The 25,535-nt window shown below is 45.0% G+C and overlaps 1 protein-coding gene across 1 annotated transcript in view; it reads right to left on the reverse strand.

Annotated features, from left to right (window-relative positions):
* Positions 1-2,705: 2,705 nt before the first annotated feature.
* GFRA1 (GDNF family receptor alpha 1) overlaps positions 2,706-25,535 on the reverse strand; it is a 204,099-nt gene continuing 181,269 nt past the window's right edge. The window contains exons 8-9 of the mRNA XM_082673720.1: positions 5,850-5,903; positions 2,706-4,903 (exon numbers count right to left, since the gene is read on the reverse strand). Coding sequence (XP_082529846.1) covers positions 4,748-4,903; positions 5,850-5,903 — 210 coding nt within the window. The 3' untranslated portion in view covers positions 2,706-4,747. The remainder of the gene's footprint in view (positions 4,904-5,849; positions 5,904-25,535) is intronic.

A 25,535-nucleotide genomic window follows, 5' to 3' on the forward strand; every position in this document is an offset into this window, starting at 1 on the left:
GTTTATTGAAACAGGGCTGGCGTGCCTTCCCCACCCCTCTGGGCTGGGTCTCAGAACAATCAGGAGTGCAGGTGGTGCATCCCGCTGAAAGACCCAGGCTGTCTCCGGGAGGGAGGAGAAGCTCGTCAGAGAGCTCTGGGAACTACAAAGGGATGCTTGGCGAGGAGGCAGGAGACAAGACAATCCCAGAGCTAAGAAGGGGGAGTTCAGGGGAGGGCTGGATGGATGAACTTTCTACTCTGGGATTAGCATCCTCTTCAGATCGCCTGGCTCCTTAGAGACTTCTCTGTCTTCAAAAAGCCAGGGTTACGTGCAGGATGGGCATCTGACAGAACAAGAATGAATTTGGGTAGGACTAAATTTAGAATGATTACGATGAAGAATTGATGGGAAGGGACTCCGTTAAATACTTGGGCAACAAGAAACAAGGGTGGGGACCGGGGTTATCAATAATTGATATGTGAGAGAAGGGAATCCGCCAATGTCTTAAGATAATGACCCTTGGGAAATGAAAGTGTCCCACTGAATACATCCCAGGATGGAGGCGGTGGCAAAACCCACAGATTTAAGGCCTCTGCAGTGAGAATATATTTCAGAGGTACGGTCGTCTTGAAGAATTCTAGACGACAGAATTCAAATAAATGGTCACTTGAGAATAAAAGCTGTGTCAAAGTCAAGAGGTATCAGATCTACACACGAGATGCTTATCTCAGGGATGAGCGAAAAACATAGCTTGTAAGGATATCTAACCAAATTCCCAGCTGCTTTGCTGTTTTAGAATTTCTGAAAAGAACTCCTTCCTCTGCCCTCCAGATATTAGCTCTGGCATGCTTCTTACAAAGGCGCTGGTGTCTAATTCAAGGAACTCTGGGTGTTTTGTTGGGACAGGTTTTCTGTTTGGACCAGACTGCATGCTCCGTTCACCAAGGGCACGTGGTCTCTTGCGGTACCTTGATTTTGCTTCATCTCTTCAAACTCCCCGAACTCAGTGCAGACAGGCACTTTGGCCAACATCATGTTCAGGCCATTGGTAACTGACTCTTGTGTGTTGTCATTGCTTTTCGGTCTTTCTTGAAACGATGGGTCTGACATGGTCTCATTTGTTTTATCAAAGAGCAGAAGCAAGAAAGATCGTGGGGGTATGAATCCAAGAGCTCAAGAACAGCTTGAAAGAGAATGAGAAAATGTGCATTCATTTAAGCAGGTCATTTTCTGGCCCGCAGTTTATTGACTCAAATAAGTCGTGCATTCCTGACGACATGAATGAAAACTTATTTTCCAAAAGACAGCTCCTCCGAGGCCACTGTTTTGTAAATAATAACAACAGAAATACATTTTTGCTGGATTCTAAGAACAGAATTTGCTAATTATATAAACTCTCACTGCTCTTACATGTCTTTTCCCAAGCACTTAACACTGATTTAGAAATGCTTCCTCTCTCCCACTTTCCTAGCTCAGCAGATGGAGTGTTTGGGAGTGTCTGATTCAGAGTACAAAGAGGCAGGTGGGAAATGGGGATGCAGCTGGAGACAACCCATCCTCGGAGCATGTGCAAGATAGAAACAATCTTAACATAGACTAGATCAAAGGCCACAGTGGCTCTGGAGGAGCCCTGTCCTATATTTGTTTTCCTTGAAGAAGTAGCTTCTAAAACATTTTTTACTACAGAATAAAGAATCGTTTAAAAAAAATTTTTTTTAATGGAAAACCACACTCCTTTCACACTTTGCATACAGTTTGCTATACTTAATGAAAAATAATCTATGTCATTCTCAACTTACACTTTTTTTTACTAGAGGCTTGAAAAAAACCAGATATGGAAAAATATATTCAGGTGGCATTCTGAATTCCCCCTCTTTACTGTGCCCTTCTTCCTTCGTGTACTCTATTTAAAAAGATACTCAAACACCTCTCGCTCAAATACATTCAACATCAAGGGGACTGAAAATGTGCTTCTAATCGGTTTGGCAATCTTGCCTTTTTTTTCTCTGAAATGAGTAGAGCATAGCCAGACTTGAGTTGGGAGCCACGGTCTCCATGGATGTAAGTTACTGTTTTTGTTTGCCAAAATCAACTACAATGAGAGGCCTTCTCCAACAGGCCCAAACCTCAGCAGACAGCCCTTGTATTTTGGTGACACTTTCCATGCAGGGCCTGCAGGACCGGAAGTAGTGAACCATTTTTTGCTTTTAGCACTGCCAGAGGAAGCTGGATAGGTAAAAGGTTTTGCCTGCTCCAGTACTGGGGCAAATGATGGTGTTTCTGGGGCACCGTGTTAAACTGAGATCACCCCGAATGGCAGAAACACTTGCTTGGCATGATTTTATAAGAATCTCTCTAACAAGTTGTCATGGAACATCCTTCCCTCTGTTTACTTAAGCAGTAATTTATTTTCAAATTGACGATTTGGTCACTCTCCTATGCTTCTATCTCTGAAGAAAAATGAGATCTGTGTTGGTGAAAAGATGAGGCTTTTCACAATTTAATTTATGTGCTGCACATCCATGGTTCTTCACTGAAAGCCACTCTTGTTAGCTCTGATAACTCCTATTTCCTCTTTGGTCATCTGAAGCTAATTAGAGCTGCTGTTTATTACAGAAGTAATCAATAGCTTTCTACAGTAGATTACATAGAATCAGACCTCTATGCAATTAGTCCAATGTAGATACATAGAGATACCTTAATTAAAACAAAATATGCTCTGTAAGAGATATGCTTTCACAGATGACTGGAATTCCAAGTATTTCGACATGTTTAATGTGTTTATTCAAAGGAAGAGTCTTTAGGAAACCTTTCACTAATTGAATTTGTTTGATGAGTTCCCCTTGAAAACATTTTGAAGTGAAAAAACTCGGTACTTAGTATATACATTTATGTTTATTAACATTTGGATATAAATGTACTTCAAACACCAATAGAGCTAAAAGGCTATGCCTTCATCTTGGGTTTAATAGATTTCCCACCCTAGTAATCTGATTAATTCTTACAAGGCAAACATCCGTGGGCAAAGGGAATCAGGATGAAATGTGCACTGTGGGTCTCCCCCCTCCACCCCTCTATTGATATGGGAAGAAAGCGAACGCTTCCAATACTCTATTGGGTGGAATCTCCTCGCCTCTATTCAGTTTCAAAGAAACATGGCTACTAGCACTCGATCCTTGTAGATTTCGAATCTCACCATTTCAACCAGACTTCAAAAGTGCACTTTTGAGTCTATTCGTTTAAGGAAAAGAACGATAGAAGAGGACGTGCAGCAACAAGCCAAATGCCTTATATCCAGAGTCCTGTTCTGTTCTGTGTCTCTGTGCCAATCAACTCAGCTCCACAGACCTTATTCGTGACCCTCTGGATCCACAAACCTTTTTTCTTTTTTGCAGAATCAGTCACAGTCTGTCATGGAGGACACAGAACACGGTGCAAGCAGACTCCCCACGACCTTCAGACCCAACTGCTCTACGCAGCGGCCAAGCCGTGACAGATGGGAGTCAAGACAATCCTTAGGAAAAGAACTGAGTACCCTGGCATGGATCTGCTTCCGAAGAAAGGGCAGCAAGTCCCAACCCCCGTCCCAGTCAAGTAACATGAACACCAAGGTACTGGTCTGTGTCAACTGGCAAGGGTGCCCCTGGACAATGTAGAACATTTACGAGTGGCTGCTGGTTTCCTCACAGGTATGCACGCTTGCGTTTCAGGAAATGATAAAAGACAACGCTTGGCTGCTCTGTGTCCTCCTGCCTGTCCACAATCACGTGATGCAGAGCCCGCTTTTGAAGAGCTGTCTTTGTGAACATCGGAGTTAACGCTACTTATGAGAGGAAAACAAGCTCCGTGTATTTTGTATTAAACCACCAGTAAAAAAAATGAAGACAATGTCATTGCTTTCAAAATACAGAAAGCCAGTAGTTGAAATCATTTAGTAGTAAAATTTTTTTCTACATATGACCTCATACGTGTAAAGAGTGTTGGAATGATGCTTCAGCTGTATTTGACTCTTGTTAGTTTAAGGGCTTCTCACTCAGGTAAGGCTTAGGAAAATGTCTCAGTGGTCAAGGTTCTGTGAAGTCTCATGCCCACTCTCACTCTGTATTTTGACTAGAAGACAGACACTACACTGGGATGTGACAGGTATTTTTTGTTTTTGTAGGAGAGTGCAGAACTGTTTACAGCGCATAAACTTAGCACGGAAAATACTAGTACATATAGAAAAGTGAACATTGGTACAAGCCTGTTTGCACAAAGTCCATCAAGATTGTCTTGATGAGGATCTTCACTTTGTGACCAAAAAAACCTGGCATCCGTGTACCGCTGCAGTCATGTCATCAGAAATAAAACCTATTACATGAGATATGGAAGATTCTTTAGAAATACTAACTCCTTCTCTAGCTAGTGAAGGCCAGAGTTAAATTGTTAAAATCACCATCCTCATCGTCCTCTTGAAAAACATGGCTCCAGTTTGCTTTACAGCCAAATCAACAAACTGTCCCCTTACAATACAGCATGCCCCAAAGCCTTCTGAGTTTGGAATGTAGCACTGTATCGGGGATCCCATATAAGCCCTAAGGATCACAAGAAGCTTTCTTAGAAAAAAAAAAAGAAAAAAGAAAGAAAAAAGTTCCAGTTGGATGAAACTGTTTTAGCAGTGTCTCAACTGAGTTCCTAAAACTGGAATTTCAGATATACAAGAGGACAGGAAACAGATAACTTGGTTTTTGTCTTTTTACATGTCCATATTGTTTTTTAAATGCAGCTACGATGTGTCAGCCAAAGATAAAGATAATAGGGTGGACAGGGCAGTTACCACCAGGACCAGCAGTGGGCTCAGACTGCAGCTTGGAGAGGCAGCCATTGATTTTGTGGTTATGTGGCTGGAAGCCCCAGCAAGACCATCCTTTTCGTAATCACGCTGTAAGAAAGAATGTTTTCATTATCACCCACTGCACGTGTTCGTTCTATCAAGGCATATTTTAACCGCACTCTTTCTCTCTCACTGCTCACCAAGCTGACCCGAGATTTTACCCCCACACCCAAGGTCCCCCAGCAACTGTGCACCATGGAACCATTCTCCTTCTGCGTACCAGTGACCGAGGAGGGATGCCTGCTGTCTCTCTCCATCATGAAGGAGGGCAGGAAGAATCATCTTGGGAAACTTGCCCAAGCAAGTATGAGTTCATGCAGAGATGGGTCACAAATCGCATTGGAGACTGGCAGAGAAGGCAGTAGCCTTTCCCTCCATTGGCTGGTTCAACCATGGACTTCATAGATGAAGGATCTCGCCCTGCTTTTCAGAGAGTCCCGACCAAAGCCCAGGCTCCCAAATTCCCAGTCAGCACAGCTGTCCTTCCCCAGGATTGATTCCTTCATCCCCATCCCTAGCACCTGCTCAATCCCATAATGCCACATCCCGCCACAATGAGCTATGATTGTGACAGAATCAACCACCCTCTCACTTGTAGATTGGGGAGTGTAATGCGGCCCGCCTTGGCTACTTCTGGGCTGCTGTGGAGGTCAAAGGACATCTGGTAAGGAGCGAGAGTCGTTATATATCTTCTCTGTGCCAGATGAATTCATATGACTGTGACCACAGAGATTATCATGGTACTGGGACAATGGTATTTGTGCTGGTCCAGTTCTGAGATTAGGATCCTGGGGTCCACACTTGGTTCTCACTTTGGGCACTAGGATCTGAAGACTGCACCTGGCTCAAACGGCAGAGGGACATTGAGGGTGACTTAGATTTTTTCTGGACCTGAAACCTTGTTGTCTTTGAGCCCTTCACATCATATCCTGTTCCAGGGTCCCAAAGGCTCTGTTTCTATAAATGCAGGGAGACTCAGAAAGAAACAACTTACATCAGAAAGACAGAGGTGTGGACTTCCCGACATATTGGATTTCAGCTTCTGTGCCTGGAAAGAGACAAAAACGCACACACACAAAATCACTCATACATACTATGGAAGAGTAATTACTGATGATTAACTGTCTAGGACCGTGCCATTTACAGAAATATGTGAGCCACAACTGTGAGCCCATATATAACTTAAATTTTTCTCCTAACCACGTAAGTGATAACAGGTGAAGAAAATTTTAATCACATTTTCTTTAACTCAGTATATTACCATTTCAACATGTAATCAATATAAAAGATGATTAATGAGATACTTTACATTCTTTTATTTTCATACTAAATCTTCCAAATTTGGTGTGTTTGACATAGTACATCTCAGTTTGTACCCACCTCATTTCAAAGTCACTGCACAGGTTACAAAAGAAAAAATTTTGAAGTCATTTACATTTTGAACTCATTTATAGTTCTGAAAGTTAATGTTTAGGAACTGCCTTCTAGGTAAAAATGGTGCAATAAAAATCCACATTTATTAGTAATATAAAGATAGGTCTTCCTGAAGCTTGTGTGTTTGTTCATTTGTTTATTAGTTGTTCCAGTCCACAAACACTTACCAAGCTATTTTCCAGCGCTGGGCATACGGTGATATGACAAAAACGGATGTGGTCCTGGGCTCATGTGGCTGCCCTCTAGTAGGAAAACCACTCAGTGCTTGGGGGCTAAGGCACAGGGCAGGGACTCTTTCAGACAGGTCCCCTTCAGGAATCGTGAAGGGCATTACGGACCCCAGATCCATCCATCTTAAAACTGCTTTAGGTGGTCACAAAGCACCGAGCTGATCTCCCTGTGCTATGTGGCTGCTTCCCACTAGCTATCTATTTTACGTTTGGTAGTGTATATATGTCCATGCCACTCTCTCACTTCGTCCCAGCTTACCCTTCCCCCTCCCCGTACCCTCAAGTCCATTCTCTAGTAGGTCTGTGTCTTTATTCCCGTCTTGCCCCTAGGTTCTTCATGACCTTTTTTTTTTAAGAATCCATATATATGTGTTAGCATACGGTATTTGGTTTTCTCTTTCTGACTTACTTCACTCTGTAGGACAGACTCTAGGTCCATCCACCTCACTACAAATAACTCAATTTCGTTTCTTTTTATGGCTGAGTAATACTCCATTGTATGTATGTGCCACATCTTCTTTATCCATTCATCTGTTGATGGACACTTAGGTTGCTTCCATGTCTTGGCTATTGTAAATAGAGCTGCAATGAACATTTTGGTACATGACTCTTTTTGAATTATGGTTTTCTCAGGATATATGCCCAGTAGTGGGATTGCTGGGTCATATGGTAGTTCTATTTTTAATTTTTTAAGGAACCTCCATACTGTTCACCTAAAGGGGTGGGATAGGGAGGGTGGGAGGGAGGGAGACGCAAGAGGGAAGAGATATGGGGACATATGTATATGTATAACTGTTTCACTTTGTTATAAAGCAGAAACTAACACACCATTGTAAAGCAATTATACTCCAATAAAGATGTTTTAAAAAAATACATGTACGTTACCTATGCAATACAAATAAATACATATTTTATTGAAAACTGCTTTAGGGCAGTTACAAGTTCCTGAGCTGTGAGGGCTTTAAGCCCCCTATTTCCTCACAAATGAAGCAAGTTTCCACTGGGTTTCTACCTGAGAACTGAGGTGGAGGGAAGGTTCCATTGCTCAAACAATTACAATAAAAACTGCTAACCCAGTGCAGCTCTCTTGTTTTGTAAAGGAAAACAAATTAGAGTGCAGAGAAGTTAAGTGACTTATCCAAGGGCACACAGTAAACTACTTTAGAGTCAAGATTGAGATAAGTCTCTGAAACTCCTGAATGGAACTGTGCTCTTTCCTGCTTTACAGTTTCTCCCAGGCAACCCTGGCATGCTTGGGTCTTCATGCTCCCCCTGCCCCCAAAAGCCACACAAAGAATCCCTCCCATAGCCCCCTCCCCCTGAAACTAGGAGCCCTTTGGCGTCGAAAGACCAAGAACTCATTTGTCGACAGGATGACCCTGGTTAAGCAAAACACCTGAATCTAGGAGTATCTGGGCAACCAGCTCTGTGGGAATGCCCTGGCAGGCTGCCTACTGCGGGACAACGTTTGCAACTTGTTGAAGACGTGCTAGCCTGAAATGATAGCATGTTCACCCAAGGAGTAATTTATTGACCATAATGCTACGTGGGAGGTGTCATAACCTTTACCTCTATTTGCATATGCACGCTGTGAATATGAAATAGAAACCTTTAAACAGGCGTCAAGAAAAAGACACTGTGAAGCATCCCTGGGCTATTCAAAGGTCACTAAATGTTATGTATAAGAAGATCAGAGGGCAAATCAGAAGAGGAATTGAGCCTTACTCAAAGGCCTACTTTTAATCCATATTAATAGCAAATCTGGTCCATTGCATTGTAACCTGTAGAGAATAATATGTAGAACTTTGCACGTTTTATTTCTGTTCAAGGTTGGAATTGTGCCAGACACCAAAATGGCCCTAAAACATCACATTCTGTCTTTTCTAGGCGGTAATCTACAAAAGACAACCCTCATTAAGGGCTTTTGCATAACTAAGAAGTTCACTAAAACGTGCAGAGAAGGCAGCCTGACTTCTAGCCTGGGCCACATTATTTCTTCAAGTTGTTTCTGTTCTGTGCTGTGGTCACAGCTAAGCTCCACCTCAGTGTCCTAGACTGCAGTGCCCTCTAAGAGGCCCAAGGGCTGGTAGGCCTCCTCCTCCTTTGTTCTATTGATTAGCACCAGCATGCAGTGTATCACTCATCATCTATAGCATCTGAGAGACTCACTAGCTACACTCAGTCACTTCAGGGACCTGTTAATGTACTAGTAAAATGCCCATCTATTACACGATTGTAAAGGGGGCTTCCACCAATGGACTAGAAAAGGTCTCTATCTTAACCAATTTTCTTAAGTGGACTCTACCTCAACATAGGTAGATTCTGGTCCTCAGTGGTCACTGAGAGCTCGACTTTGTACAGGATTAGAGTCATACAACCGGGTAGACATGCTCTTGCCTCCCATCTGAGAATGGCTGGGATGACTGTTTGATCACACAAGAAAATACATTGAGACCAGCTCCAAGTCTGTGAAGGCTCTGGGATCTTCTTCCCCCAAAGCAGGCATCTTGTTGGCCTGTATCTGAAGCAAATAATCAACCTCTGGCTTTGTCTCCCTGTATCTCCACTGGCTTTACTTAAGGTGGAGGCAGCAGCTCCAAGCTCATCTGGCCTTGAGAACCATTCTGGTGGGCAGAACAGGACGAACCGCTGAGTGAATATAACTGTGCGCCACCAGGTCTCTGCAAAGGCTCTGAGAAAATGCCTTCTCTCCTGTCAAACCATTTCCTAACCCAGCAGAAGCACCTAGCGCTCCAGAGGCTTAGCGGTCCACGCACACTGGCCTCAGAAGCTTCTGCCTACAGAGCGTATTAACACTGCTTCCCATCGAGAGGTCTGGGGGGCCGGGAAACCCCCCAGAACTGCAGAGGCAAAGAAGAGCAGCCCTCTAGTTCCGCCAGAACTTTGCATGAACCACACTAACACCTGTGAGTGTGATTAGAAGGCAAAGAACAGATGTTAGTGGTTGTTGGACTAGCAGGCAGCACCTGGGTAAAAGAATCGACGGGTTGCACATAGACATGAGATCTTTTAAAATCCTACACCAAACCTGGGGTATATATTACAAAATGAGGGCCAGTGGGTCTGCTGCTTGGACTGAGTGGCATCAACTGGGCGTTCAGTGACTCTTAAGGGTTCGTAAGCTGCAGATGGAGGGGCAGAGCCTGGGGATCCAGACCTACGTATGTCTAGCTGGCGGCATGCTTATAAGTCCTGTATTCAGTCTGAACCCCTCAGGTGACCACCGAGGGTCAGAAATCTACCTATGCAGATCCAAAGTCCACTTAGGAAAATCTGGCTCTTAAAGCCCCTTGTAGAAGCCTGAACAACCTGCTGTTTCCACATTTTAAAGGCTTTTATCCTGAGCCTTTTTTAAAACATCAAGCTATCGCTGTCTTGCTAGTCAGGCCTGATAAACACAAGAAGATAAAATTATAGGGCATCTCTCACCTTCAACTACTGCAAAGAGTATTTACATATTTTAAACATTGCCTCCGTTGATGAAAATTGGGACTGTCCCAGGAAGATTAAAGAAACAAAAAGGAAACCAAAACTTCTGAGATCTTGCAAGGTATAAGGCAAGTTAGAAACTGGAAGAGCACCATTGCCGAGCCCTAAACGGGTAAAACCAGGGGTGTAATAATGGAACAAGTCCTGTCTGCAAGCTCGACAGCCCTGCTCATTAAGAGGATAGGCAGGGGCCCAACACAGAGCCTGGCCAGCCCAGACCTATCTAGGCACCAAACCTTACAGTTTGTGGCTTTAAAATATCGTATCTCTTAAAAAGGAGACAGGGATAAAGAAGAAGAGAAGAGAATGGATTTCAATTTTTCTAAAAGTCAATTTTAACCATTGTTACAGCATGTTGAAAAACGAATTATTTAATCCCTTTTATGAAAGCGGGTTTCGTAACAGCTCACTCATAGTTATGCGGTTATGGGAGAAGCTGCCTGACTCGGAGTTGGGGGAAACAACACCACCAAAACACAGTACCACAGGGTTTTCACCTGGAGAAGGTGAAGAGGATGCTGGAGACACCATCCACAAACCAGTAGCTTTGCTGTCATTCTGGAAAACCAGGGAACTTGTTCTTTAGGCTCTCCATAAGCCTTGTCCCTGCAGCAGTCTCATAAAACTGTCGCTGGCAGTAATCCCACGTCCAGGAATGTCGCATAATAGAATTTCCATGGCACTGTAATTGTGGCCAGACCTCCCCAGGCCCTGGCACTAAAGGGTTAATAAATGCATTGGATGCCGTTAACCTCTGTTACTCCCTTGCTTTTTACCCCTGTGATTAGCATTTGGGAAGCCTGCCTGGTGCCCACTGCTCTCCGGTACAGAATGCCCAGGCACACAGACAGTTCATAGCTCTCAGTCAAGCCAGCTCATCGGGCACCGTGTACACAACACGTTCTGCCCGCGGTGGGTTCTCCCCGAGCCTCGGGTCAGATCAGGCTTTGGAGCTGCACACTTGCTCTGCTTATGGAATTGGAGACTTAATAGCATACCCACTTGCAGTCTGGCCTTTGCTGCCCCAGGACTCCATTTCTGTAGAGAAGCCAATGTTTAATCTTGGGTTTTTAGGCAGCTGTCAGCCAGCAGGGCATGGAACATTTCTCTACTCTCCTCCATGTATAAGAAAAGCCAGTTTCTGCTCTACCTCCAGAAAATAAAACCAGAGGAAGTTGCTCAATCCAATAGCAACAGATTGTCCAGGCCGCAGCCAAATGGTCATAATTAATGATGCTTCTGCTTCTCTTCTCCCTTGCTTTACTGATTAGAGAGATTTGCTATATTAAGAACCTGTTTGCTTAATGACAGAATACAAGCAATAAACAGAAATACACAGACTGTAAAACGCCATCAACGTTGCTCTCCAGTACTAAGTACCGAGCTGCATCTATCACCCTTGTCAATATCAGCTTATCAGCATACCAGACTCTTCTGCAGCATAAATTGGACCTTTGCTAGGGAAAACCATTGCATGAGTTCTTTCCAAAATAGTCCAGAACTCAAAGCCATTTCTCCGTTTAAATCTACGCATCTTACATTTTCTTGTAAGGCAAAACATAAGAAGGCTGTCTACCTAATTTGAAGGGTAACTTATTACGTTCTCATTTTTCACTTTGCATTTTAATCAAATGGATTCACCAGATTATAGACTTTTATGAGTAGAACTTACTACATAACAATCCTGTTGTGCCCTAGACACATATTTGCCCAAATTAATTTCTACGCACACAAAAAAGACAGAAAAAAGAAGTTGCCTGCTTAGTGAATCCAAGCTAAGGAACGGTCATATGCTCAGTGCGCTGTAGTCTTATACTCTTTTCAGCTTTTTGGATTTCGCCTGTTGGATTTGGGAGAGCCAGGGGAGGTTTTATTTCTGGTCTGGTCACAAGCAATTGGCCAGTCTTTCTAAAATCCTTGTCACTGTCTATTTTGAAACTCACCTTCCCGGTGAGTTCTGCTTTTCCTATGAACTTGGTAGCAACCACTGGTCTGAATAATGTGTAGTCAAGTCAGTGCTTAAAACAAGTGGACACATAAATAAGGTCTACTCTGAGCCGCTGGGCGTGGGCGTTTGTCTCTCAGAGCCTGTGTTCAGCTCTGTTTCCTCTGAGCCGATTTCTGCCAGCCCCATGGGCTCTGGCACAGGCTGGGGAGGGGCTGAGGGGCTATGAGGAGGGACAGAGTGAGATGTGGGTGGTGATAATTCTTGGGCAGCTTTCCTACCATGTCTCATCTACCTTCTCCCACCAAGACACTGTGTCTACATATTACCTGAACCTCAGCCCAAAGGCTTTCATTACGTTAAGCTCTAAGAAGACCTTGCAAAGATGTTTCACCCTGTACAGGTTTAGGAAGGCCCACTGGGTACCAAGTTTACTTAGTCTGGCAAGCTCTGGGCAGGTCGAGCCTGGTCATAAAAAGGGGTGGGGAGAGGACTGGAGGCCTGAAGTCACGCTTCCTTAGCCCAAGGAAGCACAGGCTCAGATCCCAGATGTGCTGTTTAGACAAGGCCCCCATGAAGTGAGGCCAGATTTTGTGTGTGTGTGTGTGTGTGTGTGTGTGTGTGTGTGTGTGTGTGTGTGTGTGTGTGTGTGTGTGTGTGTGTGTGTGTGTGTGGTGGTCGTAGCCTTAAAGGTGATATGGTTTCCTGTCTTAGGGCCAAGCCTAGAGTAGAAACTCTTTTACCTGACGGCACTGGGGGCTGGGGGCTGGGCCCTTAGGTCATTGGTCAATTGAGAAATGACGTTAAGGAGCAAAATCATTAAATCGCTTAAAAATTACACATTTGTATCTAATTTTTTAATTTAGAAGCTTTTCTTTTTTTTTTTCCGGTACGCGGGTCTCTCACTGTTGTGGCCTCTCCCGCTGCGGAGCACAGGCTCCGGACGCGCAGGCTCAGTGGCCATGGCTCACGGGCCCAGCCGCTCCGCGGCATGTGGGATCCTCCCGGACCGGGGCACGAACCGGCGTCCCCTGCATCGGCAGGCAGACTCTCAACCACTGCACCACCAGGGAAGCCCCAAGAAGCTTCTTTTTTTAATTATTGTGGTAAGAATACTTAACATGAGGTCTACCCTCTTAAATTTTGAAGTGTACAACACAGCACTATTATCTACAGGCACAATGTTGTACAGCAGACCCAGCACTTACTCATCTTGCATAACTGAACCTACATACCTGTTGAACAGCAACTCCTCGTGTCCTCCTCCCCCAGCCCCTGGAAACCAAAATTCTGTTCTTTGCTTCCACGAGTTTGACTATTTTAAATACCTCATATGAATGGAATCATGCAGTGTTTGTCCTTGTGACTGGATTACTTCACTAAACATAATGTCCTCCAGATTCATTCATGTTGTTGCATATTACAGGATTTTCTCCTTTTCAAGGTGAATGATATTCCATTGTATGTATTGTATCAAACATTTTAATTTAGAATTTGAATGTCATTCACTGATTTTTGGATACATGATCAAGGCCACTTTCTTAAAAAGGTTTTTTAAAGAAAGAGTTTGCTGATTGGAATTCCCTGGCTTATGTTCTGCACAAGCTACGCCTATCATTTACAATCTACAATTTCCAGTTTTCGTTTCATTAAAACAGGAATGGCATTTGTTTGACACCCACCGAGGGATCTCAGTGCAGAATCTTTCTACATTTTTACAATTTTTCTCAGTCTTTTAGAATTGTCTGGGCCACACCTAATCAAAGGCATTTTTTTAAAGGAATTTGAACTTTTCTAATGTATTCAACCTAGTTTTCATTGAAACAACTTTCTTTCTTTTGTGCTCCTATGTCAATCATTCATGTAATATTTAATTAAATTATGTAAGCAAAATACCAAATACAGCAGCACCCAAAGGTTTCAGAACAAACGCTCCTGAATCTTTTAAACCTGCGCCTCCACTGGAGAGAGCAAGGGGCCCAGGTAAGCAGAAGGAGAGAATGCCCACTAGCTTGGGGCATTCAGCCTGCCTTGGGCATTGGATGTTTACAGGAGAATGGCAGAGGTTGGCTTCTGTGGTGAGTTGGTGAAATGAGGGTCAGTTAAGAGAGCTTCTACTGTGATTTAGAACTTGCTCTTGGTACCAGATTGACTGATAAGGTATGCTAAAAAGACCACAGGTTAGGAAGGTCCTGGTCCTAGCTTTTCAACCATCACCTCTAATGACAATAACCCCCGCCCTACTACGGCCTACCTCACGAGTTGTTGTGTGAATCAAACGTGATACTCGGGGTGGAAATCCTTTTAAAATCCAAGTTGCTGTTGATGATCTCTTAGCCTCTCTGCGGTCCCTATACTGGATGTTCTTGGATTCAAGCAGGGGTGTGAAAAATACAAAAGATTAAGCTAATTTGGCTTGTGATAATGTGATACTGAATAGAACTGGCTCATGATCTTCTTTCCTCGGATTTAAAAATGAATGCAATGAAAGAGATACAGTCCTGTAAGATATATCAACGGTCCTCCATTAGCTAAGCAGTCCCTCGGGCTTGCCTGTCAGTCTCCCGCACACCATAAAAGGATGTCTGCAGCCCTGCGCTTGTAATTTAACACTAATGGCAGGATGGCAAGCAGCGCTGTGCGCAGACACTGTCTACAGCAGGGAGCTTACCAGGGCGCTTGGGCTGGCCTTTCTTCCCTCCCTTTACTCCACAGGATCATCTTACATCTATTTTGCTTTTCCCCAAGTTGGGGCGAACACAGGTTGCCAACTACATTAGAGAACTGTGTGTTTTTGTTCATGGTTAACTTGCTTGATTAGTAAACTATTCAGACAAGAAGCAATTACGAGCTGCATTTTAGAAAATTATGCCCAATTAACAATAAGATTATGCCAAACACTGTGTGAAAGATGTTTTAGTTTGGGGTGGGGGAGGGGTTTTGTAGAGCAAGCATTCAGTGATCATGGTGTAATGGTAACTAGGGGGATGGCCCTAAAAGGAAACATTTGTTTTCTCAAAACGTGCATTTGGAAACGCAAGTGTGCAGAGAGCAGCAGAAAAGATTCATCGTGGTCCCTGACGAGAAGTGCATGAAGCCGATCTCATCAGACACGTGCCCTCATCACCATCAGATAATATTTATTAAGCCTCTCATTCTCTTGTGCATTTATGTGCAGCTGAGAGCAGCCCTGTAATGGCTCTGTGACTTATGGTGGTAACTAAGGTTTGATAGAAAATGCCAGGTCTGGAGACAGCACGGACGCAGGGCTTTTGTTCACTCTCTGGGTGGGAAGACGGAGCACCGGTGGTGCTGCAAGAAACAAGGGGAAAGCAAAAAATTTAAAAACTTCAAAAAAGTGTACTTTTAGTGGACAGAGAAAAATATTGAAGAAAATAGAGGAAAACCAAATAGACTAATAGTGATAATGACTGTGACGATTACTCTTAAGAAAAGCCTCCATTGGTAATGATCCCATCCGCATTTTACTGCATACTCCCCAAGGACTCATATGACTTTCGGAGGGGGGCTACTCCCCTTTTGTACAGATCAGGAAGCAGAGGTTTCAGAGAGGTCGGGACCTGCCCAAGCTTCCACAGCCCCGAGTGGCTGCGCTGAGATTTGAATCTCTTTGACTTCAGCCTCTTCGACTCTAAAGCCCACGCATACTGGCTCTGCCAGACACGGTACCATTATCTCTCGTAATCCTTAGATCAACCCTTAGCATAATAAGGGTGCTAAGCCCGGGGTCACACAGCCAGCATGCACAGAGCCAGTGCGGCAGCCTAGAATCAACCCAAGGAGTCAGAGGTCAGGCCAGCGCTGGTGATTTTCACTCCCCCGACAGCCTCCACAGAGGAGCACCCCGCATGTCATATCTGAGGTCCCTGCAGCCCTCAGGGTGGCAGGGGAAAGCCACCCTGGGGGAAATTCCCACAACGTCTTCTCAGTGCCCCCCATCCTGCGTTTCCTCTCCAGCCTTGTCCACGACGTGACTCCTCTTGGGCCTTGAATCTGAGGAGCACACGGGAGAGGAGCCCTTCACTGAACCTCACCCCCAAGAGAACCAGAGCCATTTTCCTCCCACAATTGTGCTCCACGGCTCAAGCGCACGGCAGAGTCTATTATGCAGGGAAGCACGGTTGGTTAGAAGTCCTAAGGATAAAAGGTCAGTAGGGGATACAAGAAATTGGATTTATTTATAGTATGTGATCTAAGTGTGCTCAGAGGTATTCTCGTAGGTTGCCCAGAACGAGAGCATGTTTATAGCCAAGATGGTGCAGACGTCCTATTCCTTTTTATTAAGCATGTTTATTATGCAGCAATTGGGTTACACAATTGTCCGACTGCTGAATTACTATCCTTCTGATGGGCCAGCCTCACTACCCTCTGGACCGCAGGGGCGGGTGGCCTAATGGCTTTTCCCGAAATGCACTGAGGGGGCCTGGTCTTCCCGTCCCTATCCTTAAGTGGTTATTCTCACTTTTTGAGAAAAGTAGAAGAAAAAAAAAAAAGTTTAGGAGAAGACATCAAAAAAGGGTGACAATAAAAATTGTTTCAACCACAGGGTCCACACCCTATACAGCACCCAAGTTCATTTTCCAGATGAATTTTGGGATAAAAGTCACCAAATTGTCCCTCAGTGCTCAGGCTCCTTCTGTCTCACGGTCAGCAGAGACGAACCAGGAGGATAAAATAATGATAAAAAGTTACTGTGCTGGAGGCTCAGTTACTATGCTGAAGAATTTTAATTTGTTTAATTATCACAACCCTCCCAGGTGGCTGTGCTCATTATTCCCACATTACAGACAACAAACCCAAGGATTAAGGAGATGCGACTACTCTCCATTGTAGACCACAGGAAGGCTTGATTTTATTGTAGAGAGAAGCCTGGTCCTTCAGTATTTTCCACTCTTAAGCACAACAGCCTTTTTCCTAAAAAAGCAACTTTGAGCAATTACCATGCCACTGTTTGCCTACTGTCTGCACGATCCCTTGTCAAGAATCGGAACAGCAAGGCTTGAGTTACATTACCTGAAAGTGAGCTTGGTTTTGGAGTAAAACAAATGATGGCGCTGCCTTGAGTCTCCAAAGGAACTCAGAATCACTAAGTGCTACCCTCACCCTGATATAACGTAGCGGGTGCCGTGTGCTGGGGCCGGAAACAGCTGAAGCCTGGAGCAAATGCCTGTCCCTGGGCAGCAAGAATACCCTCCAGCTGTGGCCTCATGGCTGAGATGACCGTGACCTGGCAAAAGATACCCAAATGCTGTTGGGATGCACAGCCTTATGTTGTTCTCAAGCAACACCAAACTTCAGCTAGAAATTCTCTGGAGCTGACTAAGACGGGTGAGGCAACTAGAACACTGAGTGGGAGACAGAAAAGGAGGGAAACTCGTGTCATCTCGGGGTGATGCAGGAGAGGGGCTGCAGCCCCTGCCGGTGCCCTCTCCCGTGCTTCCTTCTCAGGCGGGCAGCTCAGAGCCAGCCTCCCCGCCACCCGCATCACAGACACAGCTGCATGTAACACAAAGCAGAAATGGACTGTGGGCCCCGAGTCCCTGGACTGCACCTTAAAGAGGAAGGAGCCCAGCCACATGGGACTTCCTCTGACTGTTGCCATTCCTCTGTAACAGAAACAGGGCTCCGAGCCAGGGCCGGCTCGCTCAAGAGTCTCACTGCACCCAAGGATCCTGGGACCGCATCCCCAGGGTATGCTCCACAAATTCCATGGTTACTGTGTTTGTGTACCTGGCTCAGGGCCTCCTATTTATCGACTTTAGTGGTCTGACAATACACCCCGGAAAATCCCAGAAATATAATAACGTGAATTACAATTCCAGTGACAAGATGACACAGTGCCTTCTCCCTGATGCTATCTGCCAACACTTTTATTAAGCGTAATGATAGTGTACAATTATATGATAATGTAGGCCTCCCCATTTTGCCACTTACTTCACAGAATGGTGAAGTAGGGGTTATTTGGAGGCATGGATAAGAGACCTGATTAGAGTTAAGAGTTGGGGTTGAAGTGGTGAGATCAAGGGGCCATTTGTAAAATAAAGAACCTTCTTAAGAGAAAACCAATTCACTCCCTGTTCCTACTGAAGCTCTTCTGACCCGGCTGCTGTTCACCCTGTGGGGGCAATAGGCTTATTCCAGCTCTAGGAGATTAGGGATAAAAGAGGAAAAAAGAAAAATTATAACTCAGAGATACTGCACTCTACGTGCTTAATTTGCAGGGCTTTGTGGTTGAGAAAAATAGATGCCGCGATCTGCCTTTGTTGAAAAGGTGACATTTGGGTTCATTAAAGGTGTACAATAGATTTTCATAAAGGCTATTTTTCTAAGTCACTAAATTGGTTTTTAGGAACTTTACACTCTCCTTCATTTGAACAATTATTAAACTATATAATAGAATTGTACAATTGCTAAAATTTTACAGCCGGGTATAAAATGCTGTATTATTAAACTATAATGAAGATGCTCAAGCCCATTACAACTTTTTAAATGAATTATAAAACCCTTTGCTGCTGGTAAAATATCTTAAATTACAGTATTGTGTATTCTAACAATATGTTGAACCAAAGTTTGCTACAATGCAAATATGCCACTCACAAAGAAACCATTACTTGAATTAAGTTTGCAGAAGCCCGAAATCTGATAGCATCTGATTCAGCAAAGCAGACAACACCTGATGTTTGCAGGCTGGGTGAAATAGCTAGTCCCCTGAGGGAAGTGCCTTTCCCCACATTCCTTTGACCACAGAACGAGTCAACAGTCAGAGCCTCTCATATTCAAAGGCTGTACAGGTGACACTTAGCAGGGCCCTGGGGATTGAGGAAATGCTTGTGGTAATAGCAGTCTTCTCCCCTTAAAGTCACCCCATAGGTGAGATTTTTTAAATGTCAGATGTTTAGTTGCTGAGTACCTGCCACTTACATGTATGTTACGGGCTGTATGGTGTCCCTCAAAAATTCATATGTTGAAGTCCTAACCTTTAGTACCGCAGGGTGTGACCGACTATGGATGGAGACAGGGTCTTTAAAGAGATGATTAAGTTATAATGAGGTCATTAGGGCGGGCCCTCATCCAATCTGACTGGTATCCTTATACAGAGAGGAAATTTGGACACACAGACACCAGGGTGCACACACACAGAAGAAAGGCCATGTGAGGACACAGCAAGAAGGCAGCCATCTGCAAGCCAAGGAGAGAGGCCTCAGGAGAAACCAAACCTGTTGACACCTTGACCTTGGATTTCCAGCCTCCAAAACTGTGAGAAATACATTTCTGTTGTTTTAGCCACCCAGTCTATGGTACTTTGTTACGGCAGACCCAGCAAACGAATATGATGTATGACACTGCACTCTGTGATATAGGGTGATATGCATATGTACCTGCCAGGAAGCCAGGCCTCCGAGATGAAATTCCTGTTTTTTGGTACCAGTTATACCCTGCAAGTTTCCATTTCCAATAGGGTTTGAATACACAGCTGAAAATGCCTTTTGGCATCCTGGATTGTACGGCAGCCTTAACAGAGTAATACCCAATTTTGAGCTCTGAATTCAAGCACTCTCCTGGATGAAGGGCTTTGAAAACACTCTATAAGCAGTTATTTCAAAAAGTGTTTTTACAACAGCCTATTTCCTCCCAGGGCTAACATGGGTGGATTCTGGGCTGTAGCTTCCCTCTGAGCTCATCCGCTGGCACCTGAAGCCAGGAAGATTAAATCCCAGGAGGCCACTGTCAGCCTCTCCATTGCTGCGAGTAGCCGGGCCCATCACACAGGGCCCCAGGGCCACTTGGCAGGCTGGTCCTGAGCTCCGTCAGGAGGCTGCCAGGGGAGCCCAGAAGCAGCCTGGGTGGTGTGCCCTGTGGCTTCGCACTTCTGCTAACGTAAGACCCTCCCACAGCTCATTTCTCCCAGGACTTAAACTCGCTCTAAGCAGGAGAGCATTATGCGAAGGAAATGCTAGGTATAGCCAAGATTTGGAATTTTCTTTATGAAACGAAAACAACAGTGGGTGCTAGAAAACACTGTGGATTACACAGAAATGATGGCAACCTCACAGAAACCATAAACCAAATGCCACAAAAAACATGCTGCACCGAGACCGTTTTCTTCAACAAAAGGCCCGGAAATGGCATCTAGAAGCCACAATCATTTAGATTCAGTGCACGTGCTGAAGGCTCAGTGCTGACCTGTCTGGTCAGCAGTCAATGTCAGCCCCTCCTAAAACTCCCCCATCCTCAAAGTCCATGCATGAGAACCCCAGCTGTGGTTTGGTATAAGCACTTCCATCTACCGTGGTGGTCCAGCAAAAGTCTCCTTTGACATGTCACCTGCAGGGTACTCATCTGGGATGCTGGATGGGGGAAAGCATCACTCAGACAGGGTGAGGGTGGGAGGTCCTAAAGGCCACGGACTCCTGCGGGCCCCTGGATGATGGGAACCTGGTCAAGAGCCTCGGTTAACACCACGTATGAGTCTACCCCGGGGGTCACTCTGAGGGGAGTGCTGCCTTGGGGAAATTAATTTAAGTGTCCCCAGCTGGGCGTCACGTGGTCACCAGAGCCCCGTTTCATTGTTCGCGCTGGCACGAATTAGGAAAGATTTGGTCCAATGCACCCGTCTGCTCTTTGATCTCCTGAAGCCCCTCACCACACAAGGAGAAGGAAACCTGAAAAGACTCTTACATGCCTCCATTTTCCATGTTGGCAGAAAGAAAAGGGGGTTTTTGAGGCAGCCCTCATTTCCCAGGCAGTGGTCTTCAACCAGGGGCGATTTTGTCCTGCAGGGGACGTTTGCTGTGTGGCGGGACATCTTTGGTTATCACAGTCGGGGAAAGGGGCTCCTGGCATCTAGAGGGCAGAGGCCGGGGCGCTGATCAACATCCTACAAGGCACAGGGCAGCCCCACAACAAAGAATTACCAGGCCAAAGGGCAGTGGGGCTGCGGTTGAGTAAGCCTGGCCTGGAGAACCGTTCAGTTCATAGCCGAGAAGTCACTAAACAACCTTTACTGAAGTTTCCACGATTGGTAGTGAGGTGTGTAGCCCATCTTCAGCAAAGATGCCAGGGAAGCAAGTGACTTCCCCTGGAGAGGCATTTGACACTAAACCATATTTCAAAACCATCACTGTGACAAGGCCTCACATTTTCTCATTTACTCTACAGGTGCAAAGCCCCACAGGCCACCAATATCAAAAAAAGCCACTGGAAAACAGGACCCACAAGCAATGCATAGTTTAGCCTGGCCCCTTGGAGCACTTCTCTGTTACTAAAGACGGGACAAAGGGGGCCAGTGATACCCAAGTGCTAAAAGCCCTTTGAAGCTTACAGCTCATAAAAACTTCCTTAGGGCAGAGCACTGCCCTGAGAACGCATGACAAGTAGGATCACATTTAATCCTCATAATACCCGAGGAGGCAATCTTACTGCCGTCCTCATTGCACAGGCGATAAAACTGAGGCAGAGAGGATAAGTGATTTGCCCAAGGTTTCAAGGCTGGTAAGTGGTGAAGGGAGCCCATGCTCAAAATTTCAACTCCAGCTTCCTTGTGAGAAGTTTCACAGTGTGTCCCTAGAATTAAAATTAAAATTCTGCTAACTTTTATTCCCGGTTCCTAGGAGATAAGTTCTAAATCCTTGGAAGTTCATGAATGATAGGAGTGTTCTGACTATGGTGATGGTTATGGCTCTGTTTAGACCAACCGTGGGTCAGGGGGTTGGGGTTTTGAGCCACATGAGGTCAGCCTGATCTCCTGACCTCCGGGGAGCAAACAGGAATCAAATACTGCGTTCAATCTCATGCCCAATGGATCAGTCAACCATGCCGATATAATGAACCCCAATAAAAACTGGTCACTGAGGCTCCGTGGGGCACCCTGGATGATGAACACACTGATGTGCTGGGAGGGCGGCATGCCTGAATTCCACAAGCATTTCACAGGGAGCGGGCATGGAAGCTCTCCTCGCAGGCTCCAGCTTAAGGGTCTCTTCATTTGGCTTATCCTGATTTGTACCCTTTCAAATAAAACTGTACTTGTAAGTATAGTGCTTTCCTGAGTTCTGAGTCATTCTAGTGAATTGAACCTGAGGGCATCACGGGAACACCTAAGTTTGTAGCCAGTTCGTCAGAAGAGCCTGGGAACTCCTGAAGTATGGTTGGCCTCTGCAGTGGGCAGTCTTGTTGGGGACCGTGCCCTTAACCTGCGGTATCTGTGCTAACCGGGGGCCGGTGTCAGAAGTGAGTTGTACTGCAGGATGCCAGCTGGTGTTAGAATAGGCATCATTCGCTTCCTTTATGCTCGTTTATGAACTGGCCTGGCACCTCAATTTGCCAGATGTTCGACAAGAATTTAGGGACTGATTTAGTCTCTATTGAATGAATAATGTTATCCAGAAACAAAAAGGTCAAATGCTCCGTTTTAGGTATTACAGTGTAGCCAGTTAAAATGCATAGAGGAGAAACATGCTGCTGTTCTATTTCCCTTCTGATCAAGCCTCTCTGTGTCTCAGGTCTATTGTTGGAGAAATGGGAATAATAATAGTACTGACCTCATGAAGTTACTGTCAAAATTAGTTTATATATATACGTATATATGCACACATACATATATGTATGTATTTATATAATGTGCTTAGAATAGTACTTGACCCATGGAAAGTACTATTTGCATATTTGCTTTATTAATACAAAACCACAAAAAGCAGAGGTGATGCAAGTTACCGCAGAAAATAGCTCTAGGATCCGTCATACGATTAGATCGTTTGTAATGTTTCCCAAAGTGGGGTTTGGGAACCAGTGGTGTATATGACTTTGTTTAGGTGGCATAAAAACATTTTTATTGCTTTCATTTTAATATTTATATAATGACTTTTTAATATAGAGAGAGCTATTGCATTGATTCACGTTTCACAAATGTTATTAATAGTATATTTCGATACTGAGTTTAAAGATGAATATTAAGCAAACAATAGCACTGGTGGAATGCAGTATGGGAAAGCCTGCGAATTCCTGGTCTTTGAGGCTAAGAGGCAGGGCTAGCTCTCAAATACCATCTTTTCTGCAAATAAGAGTGTTTCCTGTTTACAATTGTGTCATCTCTTCCCACTGTCAGCACTAGTTAAAGAGATATGGCAATGGCCTCTGGCAGGTGGTCATACTCTGACACCCAGGCTGGACCAAGACCTGACTACTGTCACAGCTCCAAGTTCACAGCACCAAGAATCTGATGGTTAGGAGGATCTCTTGAGAGACTCCTGCGCATGGAGAGATGGACTCTGAAACAGTTCTAAGCCCAGTTCAAGACCTGATCCTTTCTTTATTGTCTTGTGGTTTCCTTCTCTTCTTCGCCTGGTGTCCATAGACTATCCCACACCTTCCCCTCCTTCCTTGGGACTTTCTACAATGATCGCATCTTAGAACCAGCAGGATATCACTCGGTTCAAAGCCTTCTTACAAATGAAGGAAGCAAAACCTAAAGAGCTCCATCTTTTTCCATCCATGTGCCCCTACCCCCACCCCAATCCCTGGGAACAACCTTCCTATATGGCCCCAGGGTCCACAGTTAAAGCTCTAACATGTGTCACCAACCACGATAACGGTGGTGTCCACTTCCAAGTGCAGAGGGTTGGCCAGTCGTGCTAGGCCCTCTGCATACTGGCACTAGTTCTTTAATCCTCACAACAAACCCCAGAGGTGGGCGATAGCTTAAAGGAGACATTCAGAGACGGTAAGAAACATGACCCAGGTCATGACAGAGCAATAGGAAGTGAGCTGGGAACCTCGCTCCAGTTCAACCAACTCCAAAGCTCATGCTCCCCCCCAGCAAAGCAACTCCTAGGCTGTCAGCCACAGGGTGAAATGGAGGTACCGGAGGGGGGCTTTAACCACTGGCAAGGGTGGCGTGAGTACAGGGGATGAGTGTCCCCGCGCTAGGGGCCTGGTGTGGAAATAAGCGCCTCTCTCCATCTCCTTCCAGCTTCCCACCTTCCCACCAGTCAGCCTGTGCAAAATCCCACCACCCTGTCCTTGCTCTCAAGTATTCTTCTCCGGAAGATTAACAGGACGCCAAAGCTCCCCATTGCTCTGCTAGCATCAATTGCAAGAAAAACATTTAGAATATTGATTAAGTGCTTCATGCTAGAAGATTTAAATTTACCTCCTGTATTTCCAGGATTAGCTGACACATGGGGTCAGCCTGCTGACACAAATGATTTACAAAACACCCATTGGCAGCTTTCCTTTTTAAACTCAACACTTAAAATTTTCACTTGGTCACAGCCAGTGGAGTCCTGGGTATTCAGCAGGTTTGGATAATCACCTTCTTGCCACATTGAGACTTGTGGGGTTTGGCCCTGGGAAGAGCTTCAAAATCATTTCCAGTCTGGTCTGGCCCTATCCAGTACAGATGGACTCCGTTTAGGTCTGAAGAGGTACCGGGGCAGTGAGGGGGTAACACATACTGTTCCTCCAGGATGGAAGGTCTTGTTTCAGAGAGAGATTTTTGCAGTATTCTAATATCCAGTGTTCTAATTCAATATTCAAATATTCTTCACATGTAGGAGTTAAACAGGTTATAAGCAGGTGTTAAGGAGGCAAAGTGCATCTGCCCCCTGCCCCTACTACCAATCTGTAAACGTTGTGCTGCAACATACAAGTGCCCAGTGCATTTCTATAGCTTCAGACTGTACTTGGCCAAGAGAGGGGTTGTACTGAGGCTTTCCTGGGAGGCCAGGGAGGTACAGACCTAGACTGAAATCCACTGAATCCAGGTTCTCTGCTCCAGGAAAGATGCCCACCTCAAGGCATTTGCCCCCATGGCCCACGGACGGCCAGCCCTGTTCCTCTTAGGGCTAGCATAGTCTGACTGCCAAAGTAGGTGACATGATTGCTAAGGCGGGTAAAGGGACAGGGAGCCTTTGCATTGCTCACTTTAGCAGTAAGCATTCTTGCAAAAGCTATTCATTTGGACCCTGCTCACATCTCTTTTATGAATGAGAAAGCTGCTTTGCGAAGTCCTTTTTCTATAGAACGCTGCTTAAAAGTTCCATTAAGATGAGGGGAGGAGACTTGAGATCCACAATTGCTGTACCTCCATGTCTCACTCATAGATATGTTTTATTCGGTTCCCAAAAAAACTGACTTTGGATGTGGCTCGCCCTGTTCCCTGGAGCCCCGAGTAAGTGTTCACAGCTTCCTACACCCTTCTGCCTGCCCTGCTCTGAGTGTGCGCCCCCCGTCCATCAGACTTTCTCCTCTCGGTCACACGTCACGTCTCTTCCTGAGGAAAAGCACAGAGACAGTGAAAACTTCTCAGGGGTCCTCAGCCTTAGTCCCAAGGCTGTATTCCCCAAGTTTCTACAACCCTATTTGACCATGGAAATCAAGGGCCTAAAGTCCACTTTAAGAGGTCTTCACTTCAAGCCACCAGAGTTTAGTGATGTATAATAATGCAAAACAGAGATTTTTCCAACACCTACACTTCCCAAATTTACTTTAAATAAGTGACAAGTACAGTCCATTTGATTTAAACATTCTGAGCTTTTCCAGC

Source organism: Grampus griseus, assembly GCF_964374135.1.
Source record: "Grampus griseus genome assembly, chromosome: 16".
In the NCBI taxonomy this organism is placed as follows: Eukaryota; Metazoa; Chordata; class Mammalia; order Artiodactyla; family Delphinidae; genus Grampus; species Grampus griseus.